Source organism: Gilbertella persicaria, assembly GCF_025201335.1.
Source record: "Gilbertella persicaria strain CBS 190.32 chromosome Unknown B0P05scaffold_31, whole genome shotgun sequence".
Classification (NCBI taxonomy): domain Eukaryota; kingdom Fungi; phylum Mucoromycota; class Mucoromycetes; order Mucorales; family Choanephoraceae; genus Gilbertella; species Gilbertella persicaria.
Window position 1 is genome coordinate 10,996 of NW_026251992.1, and position 16,849 is coordinate 27,844.

Sequence of the window (16,849 nt, forward strand, 5' to 3'; positions counted from 1 at the left end):
AGGTTTTAAGAATCAAACTCTATTTATAGATGGTCATGATAGTAGAGTTGATTATTTGAAAAAAGATATTGATAGAAAAAAATTTTATTCATATAAATTTAAAAAAAGTGGTTTAAGAACACAAGTAGTTTACGATATAAATGAGTTTGCAATATATGTATCTGAAAGTAAACCTTGCAAAAATTTTAATGATGGACAAATGTTTTTAAGTATGAAATTAGAAAATAAACTTAACGAGTATGACTGTTTAGCATTTGATGGAGGTTATTATTATTATATAGATAAATTTTTAGAAAATTGTGATAAAAAAGGAAATGATAAAATAAACAATAGCAACTTTATGTTTCCAATTAGGAAAAAGATAAACGAGGATCTTACTGATGATGAGATTTTATATAATGAAACTTTTGGTAGTTTTCGTAGTAAAATAGAAGGATGTTTTGGTCATCTAGGAAATAAATTTAAACGATATAATAATAATGAAGGAAGTTGTAAAATCACAGATATAAAACTATATAATATTCAATTGAAACTATCTTTATTACTATTAAATATTCAAAGATTTTGTAGCTTATATAATATTCCATTAAAACCTAACCACCTATTGTGGGCTAATGATAACTTCAATTATCCTAACCCTAAAAATAATTTGATAGACAACATAATATACAAGTTTGATATTTTAAAGTTAACCGAAATGAGCAATAGACAGTCAGAATTTATAAACAACTATTTTGATTGTAACGAGAATCAATCTATAAGATTAAATGAAATAGAAATGGAAATCGAAAATGATGATGATGATGAAAATTTTGAAGTTGAAAAGATTTTGGACCACAGAAAATTTAAAAAAAGGATGAAGTTCTTGATAAAATGGAAGAATTATGATGAAACTTATAATGAATGGATATGGCAAGAGGATTTTAATGAAACATTTATAATAGATGAGTATTTAGCATCAATTAATTTTTAATATTTAGCAGAATTTAAGATATTTAGGATTTAACAAAATGTTCACCACAGTGGCCCAAGTATTCAACTGAGTCGCGGCCAAAGAAACATTTCTTGCGCTTCAACTTGAGATTCGCTTTTCCACAAGCTTCAAATAACAGACGTAAATGATGAGCATGTTCATCCATACTCTTGCTGTACACTAAGACGTCGTCCAAAAATACTAAGACGAATTTACCAATATAGTCCTTGAAAATACTAGACACCACCTTCTGAAACTCAGAGCAACCACTAGAAATCCCCATAGGCAATACTTTGTACTTGAACACACCCTTCTTGGTAACAAAACCAGTCAATTCAGCATGATCTGGGTTAAGCGGCAATTGATGATACCCAGACGTACAATCACAAGTACTAAACACCGTAGCATTAGCAGTGGCTTCAGTCAACTCGGCTACAGTAGGTGTAGGAAATTGAGTACACAAAATCATCTTATTCAATTTTCGATAATCAATCACAGCACGCTTCTCGCCAGAGTGCTTATCCACTAAGAAAGCAGGAGACGCAAACAGTCCTTCACTTGGTTCAATTAAATCTAGAGCTAGCATTTCCTCAACATAGTTGTCCATGATTTCTTGCTCATGCCACCCCAAACGAAAAGGCCTACTTGTTACTGGTTCCCAACCTTCTTTCAAATGAATGTCCATTTGATATCCCTTGATCTTCGTCAAACCAGTCACCTCAGAGAAACAGTGTTTGAATTCTTCAACAACAGGCATCAATAATGGATCAACACCATCAGTTACATTACCACCATTAAACCCACTAGACCTGGATTCACCTTCAACGCCAATAGGACCCAAGCCTTCTTCAAACGTCTCTGTATATTTTTGCGAAGCCTCAACATGATACACCTTGCTTGAAGACACAGGCAAATGAGTGGTGTAACACTGCAACTTCACCATCCCACTTGTAGACGGTATACGAATAGTAGACTCAGACAAATTAATTTCAATACCATATGCTTGAAACCAAGGAACACCGAGCAAACAGAGCTTGTCATTCTTGCCACCTTCGTCTTGTACACACATATGATCCGGTCGCACCTTACCAGCTACAGAGATTGGTACATCCATGACCACATTGCTCTTGCTTGGCGCCTTCTTATTATTGAACCCAACCAAATGCAAACTATCACCATTCGGTACTAAACCCAAAGCATCAACCAATCCTTTAGAGATCACCGACACACTTGCCCCAGTGTCAAAGGTAGCCTCAACAGCATTACCATTGATAGTCACCACACCACGCAAAGGAGAGCTGACCTTCATTCGATTCAAATTGTATGGATATCTATACACCGACTCTGTTTCACTCAAAGCCAAATCCGCTTCATCAGATACCATCACCAACTCCGAGTCCAAAGAAACATCAGAACCATAACCAGACATACCAGAATCTCCAGAATCATAACCAGCAGAATCACTTGACGAGTCATTATCCACTACATTAATTCTAGCACCAACATTCATTCTTTCTACCGCAGCAGCTAAATGTCTCTTTGCCCTCTTTGGTCGCTGCAGCCTCAAGTCTTTCAGACCATCACTAACATCCCTAGCAGCACTTTGGTCGATAGCTAACCAATCCAGCATCGAAAGACCAGCGTCTAAACTCCTCAAAGTGTCCCAAACATTCAAGGTATTAGTCTTGACAGGTAACCTACGAGGTTTTGACCGCTTTTTCCTGGACTTGACCACAGGACCAGCAACACCAACAACCGGAGGAAAAACATTTTCACCCCTAACAGGAGCAGCAATACCATCAACCGCAGGAACAAAAGCACCATTACCAACTGGAACCGGCATAGTCATGACTACATCACCTTGATCCACCGCTTTACCCTTATTACCCCGCTTATTCGGCGTATCAACTGGCACAGCAGACACAGGTCTCTTCACACCGTAAATCTCGTTAACACCGTTGTCATTCAGGGTATCAACCAAGTTCACCGACTTGTCATTTTTCTTTAGAGGATTTTCACCATTACTACGAGTACCAATCACCTCCTTTAAGATCGGTACTCCTTCTCTTTTCCCTGGCTTTCACCAGAAAAGTTTGAAGACCCATTACCAATGGGTATAGCATTACTACCACTTGCAACCCCAGACCCAAAATTGTTCTTTTGCAAGAACTCCGGACACTCAGGCTTCTTATGTCCTTCTTTATTGCAGTAAAAGCAGACCAAATTACGACGAACAGAAGCGACACCACCAGTATTACCACGAGTACCATTTTGAGCCACACTGTTAGTTAAGTTTACTGTGATGTTTTGATAATAGAGTTATATAATAAGATGATATAGAGACAAAGGTAGATACTTTGAGACTGTTCTATACAATTTTATTGTTCTTTTTGATTATAAATTATTCTAGCATATTTATACATGAAGAGATGTCGGAGTAAGTAGTAGTAGAGTTCATGCAAATGACTGAGTCTCTATTATCATAGACTACTTTAAATTAATTAAATAATGTAAATTATGGATTTCGGTTATAAGTCTTGATCTATTAAAAGATCCATTGTCTTATTCAGTACAAGAGGTTCTTTTATGTCTATTTCTGATGTAAATTGATTATGATGTATTTTAGTATGTAAATGAAGACTTATTTAATGTCAGATCATCACATTTACCAAATTAATGCTCAACCTTTCTAACTTGTCCACCAAAGAGAACATACTGGACATAGAAGCAGCATCCGATACAGAACCACTTGCAACCGAAGGAGCAGACACAGGAAACTTAGGGACTACAGTCTCAACGGGCTCAAAACCAATAGTACTTGCGTACTTGACCAAACTACGCTCAATCTGCATAGCCTTTACTTTCGCCTCTTCAAAAGTCACCGGTGCACCTTCTTTTTCCACCTCAAAAGCAATGTTGGGTTTGATAGCGTTAAGAAACGTACGCACTTGCAAACTCTGCGATTTGTTGTCTAAAAGCATGAACAACTCTTGCATCTTGAGTGCAACATCATCCACTGAAGGGTATTCAGCACCTTGTCTAAGACCTTGTACTTGACTCCAAAACTTATCCTCTTGATCATATAAATATTGCTTCTTAAAAGCGCTCACGAAGGCATCCCAGGTAACTGTATTTGCACCAACCACGTTGAACCAAGTCTCTGCTTTACCAACAAGCTTGTCACTAGCGACGAACAACATTTCTTCATCACTCAAACCTCCTGAGACCTTCAACCTTTGCATACGATTGACCCAAACCAAAGCAGAATTACCATCACCTTCACCAGAGAACTCTCTAGGCTCATTCATGAACCTCATACCAGCACCACGTTTAGTACTTGAGTTTGCTTCTTTGATAGACATAATATAACTTGAGTAATAATACATGTTAGAACACATATATGATCTGGTAGGCCGGACCACTTGACAACTCCCTCTCTTTCCCTTTGTGTTTACCTTGAACGACGAGATCAACAAATAAAAGAGATAAACCAATAATTAACAACAGAAGACTGTAAAGACTATTGTAATTATAGAGAGATAGACACAAATAGAGAGATTATAACTGTTGTGAACATATATGAATTCATATGCATAGATCAATAAATGATGATCATGGCAAAAAACCAGATCACATCTATGGCAATTGCAATGGATCTATAGTCACTGACATTCACTCATTCTACTAGAAGTACTACATCATCCTCATAGACAGATATTATGAACCTATTGACTCTGTTATTATTAATGGCCCTTATAAAGTGACAGTTAGAGCTGACAAATACATTGGCATTGGCATTTGACAAATATGTAATAGTTTATTCAAGTTCAGGTCAGATCATGTACTATTGGCTGAGCTGACAACTTCCTCTAAAGGCATTTCTCTTAATTGCTCCTGATCTAACAAATCAATCCGTAGTCAAGAAGCTAACCCAAAACAATATTTTGACCGAGAAGAAAAAGTATAAATACCTTGACATTTTATAGCAATTGAAGGATAACATTTTTCTTGGAGAAATAAAAACCTATACAAGTTCTAACGGACTTTCTCTGTGTTCTTACCTTTTCTCTTATTGAATATCTACTCTCTCTTCATCTCACAACATTTTTTTCCGTTAGTTGCTTGGTAAATCCTACAAGATGAACAACTCTGGTAACTCTGGTAACTCTGGTAACTCTGGTAACTTTGAAAACATTACCAACCTTGATGTCTCCTCTTTGACTATTGGACCTTCTGCTGGAACATTGACTGATGCCCAGATGGATGAGTCGATTGATCAAATACTTAGTGAAGCATCAACTGTTAGCTCGGCTGCAAGTCCTGGCCAAGACTACAGAATGGTAGAAGAAAACCTCGCTATGCTGCGAAACGAAATGGCATCTACGTTGAGAGCTTTTGGCACTGCTAGGAGCCTAAATGATAGTGCCGCAGCCGATAGAGCACTCCAAGAAGTGGAGCGCATTAAATCGAGCATCCGCAGCTTAGACGAATATAAGTCTATGGTGTTGAAGATTGATGGAGCTGCAGAGCCCACCGGCTTCCAAAAGCAAAATGTTTCCTCTAGTGCTAGCGTTGGAGCTGTTTCGAGTGGCCTTTCTTTGAGTCGCCGGGGTTTGCCCAAATATCAGTTACTAGCCAACTCACATAGACCCTTTCCTAACGAAGAGGCTTTTGAGTCGGATGAGCACTTTCTACGTACCTTTGAGAATGTGGTATACTCTTCCTCACAGGATATTGAAGCCGTGTGGAAAAGATACATTCCATTGTGTCTTCCGTATGGAGCGGATGCCTGGGCCCAGACTAACTTGAAGCGCTGCGGATCCTGGACTGAAGCAAGAGAAGCATTTAAAAAGCACTTTGGTTCGAAGTTCAAGACTAGGGAGTATAACACTCAGGTGTTTACTATGACCATGAAGAACGATGAACCCATTGGCACATACACCAATCGCTTTCTTCAAACTGTTTACAATGCTGGCATACCGAAGGATGATCCTCGAGTAGCTGATCGTTTTCTTGCTTCTCTGACTGCTCCTGTACAGACTTTGACACGTCTGGCGTGTATGAATACGTTGGGTAGACAGACAGAAGATTCTTCGAGTTGGACTGTGGAAAACATAGCCGATGTCGCAAGAGATGTGTTGGGTGATGATGCGTCCAAATATACTACGTCTACTTCCTTGTTGCCTGGTGTGGCAGGGCTGAGTCATGCTGTTGGTGTGAACCCTTTGGGTCATGCTAAGAGACATGCTAGAACGATAAGAACGCAGGTTGATCGCTCTGCACCTTACAATAAACCTGGCACCAGCAAATCATACTTTTGCAAGATGCATGGGCAAAATAGCACTCATACCACGGATAAGTGCTATACCATAAGCAAGAATAAAAACAAAGAAAAGGAGAAGGCAACTATCTCTCGACAACGTGACAATCCTTGCAGATTTTGCGATGAACCTTGGATTCCCGGTCACAGTTGTACAAGAAGAAATGTCTTGGCTTTGACAGCTGCAAAGACCAATGATGATAAAAATAAAGACAATGACAATGACAAAAAAGAAACAGACGATGATACTGAAATGATCACGGATGATTGCTTTGACTGTAAGTACACAAACGAGATCAAAGCGAAAGATGCTTTACATAAAGACACTTTTGACTTATTGACACCTATTATTATAGAAAACCACAAGATGATGGCAAAGGTTGATACCGGAAGCACACATACTTTTATAAAGTTAGACTCGCTTAGAGCTAAATTAAATATAAACAAAATAAACAAAAATATTAGTGGTTTCTTTAATTGCTTGTCTAAAGACAATAAAATTTCTCGTATTGGTATTACAGATCCTTTGACTGTAAAATATACAAATGGAATCATTTTTAAGCACCAATTTGAAGTCATAGATTTCAATGATAGCTTTGACTTTGACATTCTTCTTGGTACGGACATTATGAGTAAACTGGGTATTGCACTTACAGGTGTTGCATACAATTTAGAAAATGATAGTGTTAATCCAAATGATAAAGACTCTATTTTTTCTAATGCAAACATCGTAACAACTGATACACCTGAACCTGATAATTCACCTGCTGGATCTGCTGAGGAGGTTGCACAGTTTATGGCTTCCATCCAAGATGCTATTGATGAAAATCAAAAGATACCAGTAGAGTCATTTTGTCCTATTCCAGAATCCATTATCAAGTTGCCCACACCTGAAGGAGCAACCGCTTATCGTCGTCAGTACAGCATCCCGCATACATTGAGGCCTGTCCTAGATGAACAGATAAATGAATGGCTTAGAACAAAAACAATAGAGAAGTGTGGTGTCAATACTTCTTTTAATAGCCCGGTGTTACTTGTACCTAAAAAGAACAAACAGGGTGAAATTGTCAGCCATCGAGCTTGTTTGGATGTTAGACTTTTAAATAAGATCTTACCACCAACATATAACTTTGAAGTGCCACTGGTGAGAAACATTTTTGAAAACTTAAGAGGCAAGAAGATTTTCTCAACTCTTGATCTCTCTAATGCATATCATCGCTTTAAAATCCATCCTCCAGATGCGCATAAATTAACATTTTCTCATAATGGACAGCAATACTGCTTCATCAAGGGATGCTTTGGACTAAAGAGCCTAACTTCTCAATTCTGTAAGGTTATGGCCATTTTGTTTGAGGGTATGGATTGCGTTCAATCTTTTGTTGATGATTGTATCGTGGCCAGTGAAACACCCGAGCAACATGCCAAGATGTCAAAATGGTGATAGACAGATTGATACAAGCCAAATTGATTTTGAATCCAAAGAAATGTGTTTGGTTTCAGCAGTCAGTTAGGATACTTGGATTTGTGGTCAATGCAGATGGGATTATGGTTGATAAAGCCAAACTCACTAACGTTGAATCATGGCCAGTACCAAAGACAGCGAAACACATTCAACAGTTCATGGGTTAATCAATTATTTTAGAGAATTTGTACCGATGATCTCTACTGTTGCTGAGCCTTTGACTAGATTAAGCCATGCAAAGAACGTAGAAGAGCTGTGGTCTGATGAGCAAACTAAGAGCTTTAATGCCTTGAAAGCCATCTTACACTCAAATATGCTTTTGCATTATCCTGATTTCACCAAAGAATTCTTTGTTGCCTCTGATACTTCTCAGTATGGTATATCGCTGTATTATTTCAGAGAGATGATAAGGGTAGAGACAAATATATTAGTTTTGTGTCCAATGCTCTATCACCCTCACAACGCAGATGGAGTGCTACTCGTCGTGAGTTATATGGTGTTCTGATGGCTTTTCGTCGCTTCCATCAATATATTTGGGGACGCAGATTTACATTGCACACAGATCACAAAGCATTGATTTATATGCATACTCAACGAGATTGCAACAATATGATGTTGAATTGGTACGAAGAAATTCTGACTTATGATTTTGATGCTGTGCATATTCCTGGTATCCTTCTTAAATTGCCAGATTTGTTGAGTCGTTTGTATTCCCCTCTCGACCAATTCGAAGGTGATCACAAACTGGTAGGGGGTAGCACTGGCAATCGAAAGCGAAATGTACAAGCTGCCAAAATAAAAAGAGTTGCTATTTGCAGGAAGAAATATAGCAGAGATAAAAACCTGCATGTTCTTACCACGCAGCTGGTTGAGCAGACTAAAGAACCACTTGATTATTTTACACCGCCTGAGACTGAAAGAGAAAAGCTCTTGCGTGATGCACATACTTTTGGACACTTTGGCAGCCATGCTATTGTGCGTGAACTACACTCTCAAGGACTTCATTGGACAAATATGTATCAAGAAGCCAAGGAACTAGTAAGTTCATGTCCTGAGTGCCAAAAGCATAATATAGCAAAAAGAGGTTACCATCCACTGACAAGCATTATTGCATTGCGACCCTTTGATCATGTATCTGTTGATTCTGCAGGTCCTTTTCCTGTAACTGAAAATGGGAATACTGAAATCTTGGTCTTGACTGATATTTGTTCAAAATATATTATTGTCAGAGCACTTAAGAACCAACAATCAGATACCATTGCTCATACATTGATGCAGATCTTTGGAGACTATGGATTTCCTCGTATCCTACAATCCGACAATGGCAGAGCATACCATAACTTATTACTTGAATCTATTTCGAAAAAGCTCGGCATTGATCGAAGGTACTCCACTCCCTACCATCCTAGAGGAAATGGAAGTGCTGAATCCAGTGTAAAAATTGTGAAAACACACTGAGAAAGATGTGTCAATCGAATAGCAAAGACTGGGATTACTACTTACCAGTAGTCCAGCTTTCTATCAACAACGCTATCAAGAATAAGACGTTGAGTTCACCCTTCTCATTGATGTTTGCACGCAGAGTCGGCTTACCTAAAAACTATGAAGAAAAGAACAAATATCCACTTCCCAAAGATATGATGACGCGCGATGACCTTGAGCAGCGCATTGATCACATGGAGAAGATTGTCTTTCCCGCTATCTTTGAAAGAACTCAAAAGATAAATGAGGAATATAATAAGAGGTTCAATACAAAGAACATACTTGTTGATATTGAACCCGGAACATATGTTATGGTAAGACTGCAAAAGAGACCGAGTAAACTGTCTCCATTATATGAAGGCCCCTATACTGTTGTAAGAAGAAACAAAGGTGGCTCATATGAATTAAAAGACGAGCAAAATGAATTATTGCATCGTAATTATACACCATCAGAACTGAAGATTGTGACCATTGATGAATCAACCATTGAAGAAGAATACTTTGAAGTAGAAGATATTCGTGATCATCGTGGCAAGCCAGGAAGACGAAAGTACTTGGTTAAATGGACTGGTTTTGGTGAAAGAGCTAACACTTGGGAGCCTGCATCTAGTTTCCAAGATCCTACAATCATCAATCGCTACTGGGATAAAGTTGAAAAACTAAAAAGATTAGAGCATGAACGCATTGAATCAAAATCAAGCGATAAATCTGCATCTAACAAAGAGAATAAGAATGATGTACTACACAAGACAGGAACAAAGAGAAGAAACCATCCTACTAGACAAAGTAGAGAGAAATTATCCACAAATGGAAGAGCTAGCAAAAGAATTAAATGCTAAGTGACATGAAAGAGAAGAAAAACTATTTTCCTTTTGAAGAACACAAATTGCATAGACTCTAAACCATTTTTATGTCAAGTAACGTTATATCAAGCCTAGATGTTCACATTGTAAGAAGCCGTTTACAACTATCAAAGATGAGTTGACTCTGGAGGAGGGTAATGTTGTGAACATATATGAATTCATATGCATAGATCAATAAATGATGATCATGGCAAAAGACCAGATCACATCTATGGCAATTGCAATGGATCTATAGTCACTGACATTCACTCATTCTACTAGAAGTACTACATCATCCTCATAGACAGATATTATGAACCTATTGACTCTGTTATTATTAATGGCCCTTATAAAGTGACAGTTAGAGCTGACAAATACATTGGCATTGGCATTTGACAAATATGTAATAGTTTATTCAAGTTCAGGTCAGATCATGTACTATTGGCTGAGCTGACAACTTCCTCTAAAGGCATTTCTCTTAATTGCTCCTGATCTAACAAATCAATCCGTAGTCAAGAAGCTAACCCAAAACAATATTTTGACCGAGAAGAAAAAGTATAAATACCTCAACATTTTATAGCAATTGAAAGATAACATTTCTTGGAGAAATAAAAACCTATACAAGTTCTAACGGACTTTCTCTGTGTTCTTACCTTTTCTCTTATTGAATATCTACTCTCTCTTCATCTCACAACAATAACCTTAGGCACAGTTCCTTCAAAAGACAATGAAGATATATGTAAAAGAAAATTTATAAAAAAAGTTTCGATTATTAAGATTAATTTCTTGATTTTTTTTATTCCTTCTAAAGTTCTTTAAGCTTTTATACTTTCTTTAGAATAAATTTCTACAAAGACAATTGCTTGTCATTAATCTAGAACAGATCAAACTTGCCCAAAAGCAATCACGTTTGAAATGTCAAACAGGAGAACAATTAATACAATTAAATTATAAAATTCAACAGATTCAAACTGAGATGAACTGTCAAATACAATAAACAAAATAAAACAAAATAAAATACACAATTAAATCACAGCAAAATATCATGAAACAAAATACGGAAGAAGTAGGACAAATAAGGAACCAAAAAAAAAGTACAACAATTGAGACCCAGACCCAACAATTGACACACCGATCACTGTTTTTGACTCGAATCTGATTGGGTCTGACAGAAGACAGAACCATTGGCCGAAATCTTTGGAACACCATTGTACCATCAGACCTAGACCAAATCACACCAAACTTTGTATGTACTTTAAGGAACATCAGAGACATGCACCATTCCAATTTGAAGATTTGTTAACATAATAGAATCACCAGAAAAACCGCGAAAGAGAACGAAAAAGCGAACCAAAACAAACATGCACACATGACAAAAAAAAGGTGGTTTCTTGGTTTAGTGGTATAATTCTCGCTTAGGGTGCGAGAGGTCCCGGGTTCGATTCCCGGAGAAACCCTATTTTGCTCGTGTCAACTTCCTTAGTCTTTTGCAGAAACGAAAATGATATTGTTACGAGACAAGGTTTGATTTTTATACCAGTAACGTATAGAAGAGTCTATACAGCAGAAACCAGAGTAAACGAAAGATTGTATGTAATGAGTACCACGTTGTTAAGGTAACGAGGCTTTAAGTAAATGATTTAAAGTAAAAAAATGTGAGTCATAATGAACTCGTTGAGATAGACCAATTTGATTTGTAATAAAGTGAAACTAATTGAGTTGTAAGACTATTCTAATAAGTAATAGTATCATGCATGAAAATAATCATGTCAAACAATAGAAGTTTCAGGCAGAATGAGAAAGTAATACAAAAATCAAGTGTGATGTTTTGATAATAGAGTTATATAATAAGATGATATTGAGACAAAGGTAGATACTTTGAGACTGTTCTATACAATTTTATTGTTATTCCTTTCTGACTATAAATTATTCTAGCATATTTATACATGAAGAGATGTCGGAGTAAGTAGTAGTAGAGTTCATGCAAATGACTGAGTCTCTATTATCATAGACTACTTTAAATTAATTAAATAATGTAAATTATGGATTTCGGTTATAAGTCTTGATCTATTAAAAGATCCATTGTCTTATTCAGTACAAGAGGTTCTTTTATGTCTATTTCTGATGTAAATTGATTATGATATATTATAGTATGTAATTGAAGACTTATTTAATGTCAGATCATCACAACGTCAATACTTCAAGAACCAATGGATGATCAAGCCGTATATATTCCAACAACTCCAACAGGCATAGGGCCTGTTGTGAACATATATGAATTCATATGCATAGATCAATAAATGATGATCATGGCAAAAAACCAGATCACATCTATGGCAATTGCAATGGATCTATAGTCACTGACATTCACTCATTCTACTAGAAGTACTACATCATCCTCATAGACAGATATTATGAACCTATTGACTCTGTTATTATTAATGGCCCTTATAAAGTGACAGTTAGAGCTGACAAATACATTGGCATTGGCATTTGACAAATATGTAATAGTTTATTCAAGTTCAGGTCAGATCATGTACTATTGGCTGAGCTGACAACTTCCTCTAAAGGCATTTCTCTTAATTGCTCCTGATCTAACAAATCAATCCGTAGTCAAGAAGCTAACCCAAAACAATATTTTGACCGAGAAGAAAAAGTATAAATACCTCAACATTTTATAGCAATTGAAAGATAACATTTCTTGGAGAAATAAAAACCTATACAAGTTCTAACGGACTTTCTCTGTGTTCTTACCTTTTCTCTTATTGAATATCTATTCTCTCTTCATCTCACAACACCTATGTTCTTTGACAAACAAAGTAACATAAGATGCTTTTGAAAGCTTATCAATAAAATATTTCATATGCCATCTAGAGCAAAAATGCTCAAAACACAGCTTAAACATGCCAATCTTTGACGTGTCGTTTCTCAACAACTACATTATCAAAACAGTCTGTTTTTCCATTTAAAACATGTTCTCTCACTCCAAGAAATTAAACGGCACCATTGATTTGGCTGTTGCGTGAATTTCGTTTTTTTAACCTAGGAGGATTACGAGAGGTTCGTGAAGATGGAAAAACAAGATCATTGAGAATTTTTGGAATGACTCAATCTACGTCTGGTCCAACCGAAATGAGGTATGACCATGTCTAGGTACTTCCAAGAAAAAGAAGACGAGTCCAATAAGATGAAAAGGCCTAGGTTATTTGAGCATTGGCGTCAGACCTGCATTCAAAGCTCATTATACGTTGTTAATGATAGAAAAGAGAACGTTTTTAGTAAATATTGATTAGTAAATAGGTATTCTCTTAGCATTATTCGATCAGCATAGTATAGGCGAGTAGGATTTACTATGAAACATGAGCAGCTTCGGATATGATAATCACAAAGAAAACTCTAATTTATCGAATGCATGTAAATCAAAGATAAATGAGTATGCAACAGGAGAAACATTGTAAAATTAAATCGAAAGAGTTGACATGCTTTGAAGATTGATGAAACAGTCATACAACTATACTTTCAAATTCAATATTTATGTCACTCTTTTGAAGTGGATGGAGTGTTCCCCTTATTTGTTTTTATATATTCTTGCCTCTATGTATTCTAAATCATTGTCTAATCTTTAAGCCCAATTTGATTTTGATTTTTTTTTCAATCACATATGCAATCAGATGATTTTTAAAGAAGCCTCAGATGTAATCAAACTTATTCTAACAAAGTCGATAACCTAACAAAATAATGCACTGATAGTCGTACAATGCATGATGTTTATGTTGAGGGGCTTAAAATGCTTAAAGCTCTAATTGTTTTATTTCACAAATACACACAAATTAAGGAGTTCCTAAAAATGATAAATGCTATAGCCTGGGATACCATAGATAGTGAAGCCCATTGATTTGACCATTTTTGCAAAGCCTTCGTTATCCAGATGATGTTGATATATAAATGGTGGGAATATAGCGCCTTCTCGGTGAACTGTTGCCTTCACCATGGTAAATGTTGTTCCTACACCATCTAATGGTACCTTATAGTTTAAGCCATTGTGAGAAGGCATATCTACAAGCTTATGAAATGTGTTAGTCAAAGTTTTATGCATCCATGTTGTCTTACCAGATGACGACCCATGGCAAATTCATTGTAATCTATCCTAGCTCCATTAGTTTTCTTATTAAAATTAGCACATTCAATATCGTTTACCTTCCATTAGTATTTCATTTTGATCCAAGTCTTGTTGCTTCTTTAAAGACAAATCACTTTCTTGCCAATTATTTCTATCAAAAGCCCAAAATTCATTATCTTCACGATATTGCAGACAATTGGGAACAACAACATCTGCATCTGCCAACATTAAATCCGAAAATATAGTGGCTGGGTAAGAATGCAATTTGACGTCAATCCAGACAACCCAGCTATGATATTCCTTTAATGCTGCTGCCAGTAAAAAGTTTTTTGCTTTTGCTAGTGCTGCTCTTTTAGAATCAAGTACAAGTGTAATGTCATCTGGTCTCTTATCAATTTCAAAATCTCTTTGAAATATATCGATTTCATGGAATTTATGTCTCCAACGAGTTTGAAGAATTTGGACCTTTTCAGATAGTTTTTGTAGTGTGTTGTCTGAAGAATCAGACACTAGTAAGCCAATAGAGATGAGTTTGTTTGGATAGGTGGAGATATCTAATAGATCAAAGTAATTATCGAGGTAATCTTGGTCGTTTTGAAGCAGTGTCAACACAAGGATGCGTTCTTTTGCCTGTCTACCATGTGTTGTTGAGTTTAAGTTATTTAAGTTCGAATAATTATATTTTCTTGGCGTTGATGTGCTTGTGTTACTGGTTGAGTGGGCTGCAATAATACAACCACTATCTGATATTGAAGATAGCTTTAGCTGATCATCCGAGAATTGAAACAGAAATACAAGTAGTGTTGTCAGGGCTAATCCGATAAGGATAATGCGCTGTTTGCCTCTAAAAAATGAAGATATTGTAGACACCATCACCAGTATGTTACGAAATCAATAAAATATGGAAAACAAAAAAAAGTGAACAATAAAACTGGGAGAGTAATTAAAAAGTGAAAAATTATCACTCCGGTTGCCTTTTTGGATTTTCCATCAGCCCTTTGAACACTGGTTTGAACAATAAATTTTCATACAATACCTGGGTGGCTTTTTTTAAAGAGCCATTACTCCCTTCCATGCCGATTTCTAATGCACTCTCTAGTGGCTTCCATATGAACTTTAGAAATTGTATAAATATCCATGCAACTAGTAAGTAAAAAAAGAAGCTTTACACAGAATAATAACAAGAAGTCCTCTTTTATTTTCTTGTGACTCTATTCCTTTCACCTAATTCAAGTCTAGTTACCATACTCATTCTAATACACTTTATTGAAAAAAAAATTTTTTTTTTGTGTAGAAAAAAAACAAAAACAAAATATTAAGCAAAAATCAATTTCTAGAAATTAAGCAGAGTATGAGATACATGAATAATACTTATATTGTTACTTACATTGGATTGTAAGAAAAAACAGGGAACAGAGGGAGATAAAAGGGAAACAAATCAGTTACAGATATGAACCAGTATATGTAAAATATTGACACGGATACAAAGAGGTAGTTGAATACCTCCCTTACTATCTTCATACTACTAAACAGTATGACCAACCAATACCAAGCTGTGATTGACGCCAAAGGTTGCACCATCAATCACTGATTTCTTCTACTTACATTATCTTAAAATAAACATCTCAACAAATCATCCACAAGAAACTGAGCGTGTTTAGGCATTATCTTGGCATATCAAAAGACTTTTGGATTATGGTACTGAAATAAGCTCAAAAACCGCAGACCTCCATTGATTTGTACACATTTGGATAGTTACATTGCTTCCTCTAATTTAAAAACCAATTCAAATCCAATTACTTTATATTTTTTTTCTCTCTTTTCCTCCCCTCTCCTCTCTGATTTAACAGCACTCAGTTAATACAGGAATTACAAAAAAAGTATGTTCTTTAGATTTATAAACTATCTTATACTAAAATTTCTATAACAATAAAGCTTTTCAGAAACTATAAATTACTGAAGGTCACAGTTCTAAAAGATTTCAGTACCTTTGTTGCTGAGTTCGAATGACCGAAAACCGGGCTAATTTTTATTTCGAGTCAGTGTAGGATTACAAAAAAAGACATGTTGTACAAATAAAAAGGCGATCTTTCTTTCCTTCAACATGAAAGTCTGGAACACATATACATATTTCTTATTTGCTTGAGTATCCTCGTTTGTGATGGAAATTCTCTCTTTCTTTGCTAGTATTTGGTAAGCATATGTGTAATTGAGATCAATTATCTCTGCATAGTTAAGTTGAATTCTAGGTTGTTGTTTGACTTGATCTCAACCACTTTTTTTTTTATTAAAGTTACCCAATCAAATACAGTGAACGCAGCGTTACTGTATGCTTGTATTGTTACAGAAAGACTCAAAGTCGCCACAATATTTGCTGCAAAGTTAATTCTGATTAACCCACCAACTGGCGTCTCAATTAATTGAGTTATAAGGAAATATAATCATTTGTAAATAGGCTGATTCGTTATTTTACTTTCATTATGTCTACGTGTCAAAAAAAAAATTCAAATTTACTTCACAAAATGCAAGAATGATGCCGATGCTTGTTTTGAACATTATGTTCATTACAATTTTATATTTATTAAGGCTCAAAGAGCTCAAGTGATAACATTGATGTAGACGAATGGTGGGTAGACTTTGAAAGAACAGA

At 36.0% G+C, this 16,849-nt stretch overlaps 2 protein-coding genes and 1 non-coding gene across 3 annotated transcripts; 2 read left to right on the forward strand and 1 right to left on the reverse strand.

Moving 5' to 3' along the window:
• Window positions 1–211: 211 nt before the first annotated feature.
• B0P05DRAFT_619074 (uncharacterized protein) lies at window positions 212–973 on the forward strand (the record flags this gene model as incomplete). The annotated part of the gene is made up of 2 exons (XM_051583424.1): window positions 212–422; window positions 504–973. 2 exons carry the CDS (start codon window positions 212–214, stop codon window positions 971–973), a joined length of 681 nt encoding a protein of 226 aa, XP_051432887.1.
• A 10,491-nt stretch (window positions 974–11,464) lies between these two features.
• B0P05DRAFT_t66 lies at window positions 11,465–11,536 on the forward strand. The gene has a single exon. It is a non-coding gene; the product is annotated as a tRNA-Pro (tRNA).
• A 2,310-nt stretch (window positions 11,537–13,846) lies between these two features.
• B0P05DRAFT_549575 (Anp1-domain-containing protein) lies at window positions 13,847–15,167 on the reverse strand. Its single transcript, XM_051579148.1, has 3 exons — window positions 14,277–15,167; window positions 14,190–14,221; window positions 13,847–14,142 (listed from the first exon to the last, which is right to left on the reverse strand). Exons 1-3 carry the CDS (start codon window positions 15,070–15,072, stop codon window positions 13,921–13,923), a joined length of 1,050 nt encoding a protein of 349 aa, XP_051432888.1. The 5' UTR covers window positions 15,073–15,167; the 3' UTR covers window positions 13,847–13,920.
• Window positions 15,168–16,849: the final 1,682 nt, after the last annotated feature.

Coding starts and splice junctions, on each gene's coding strand:
- B0P05DRAFT_549575 (XM_051579148.1), bottom strand. CDS start 15,072: ATGGTGTCTACAATATCTTCATTTTTTAGAGGCAAACAGCGCATTATC. Junction 14,222..14,276: donor AAATGAAATACTAATGGAAG/GTAAACGATATT, acceptor GAGCTAGGATAG/ATTACAATGAATTTGCCATG. Junction 14,143..14,189: donor TTGCCATGGGTCGTCATCTG/GTAAGACAACAT, acceptor ACATTTCATAAG/CTTGTAGATATGCCTTCTCA.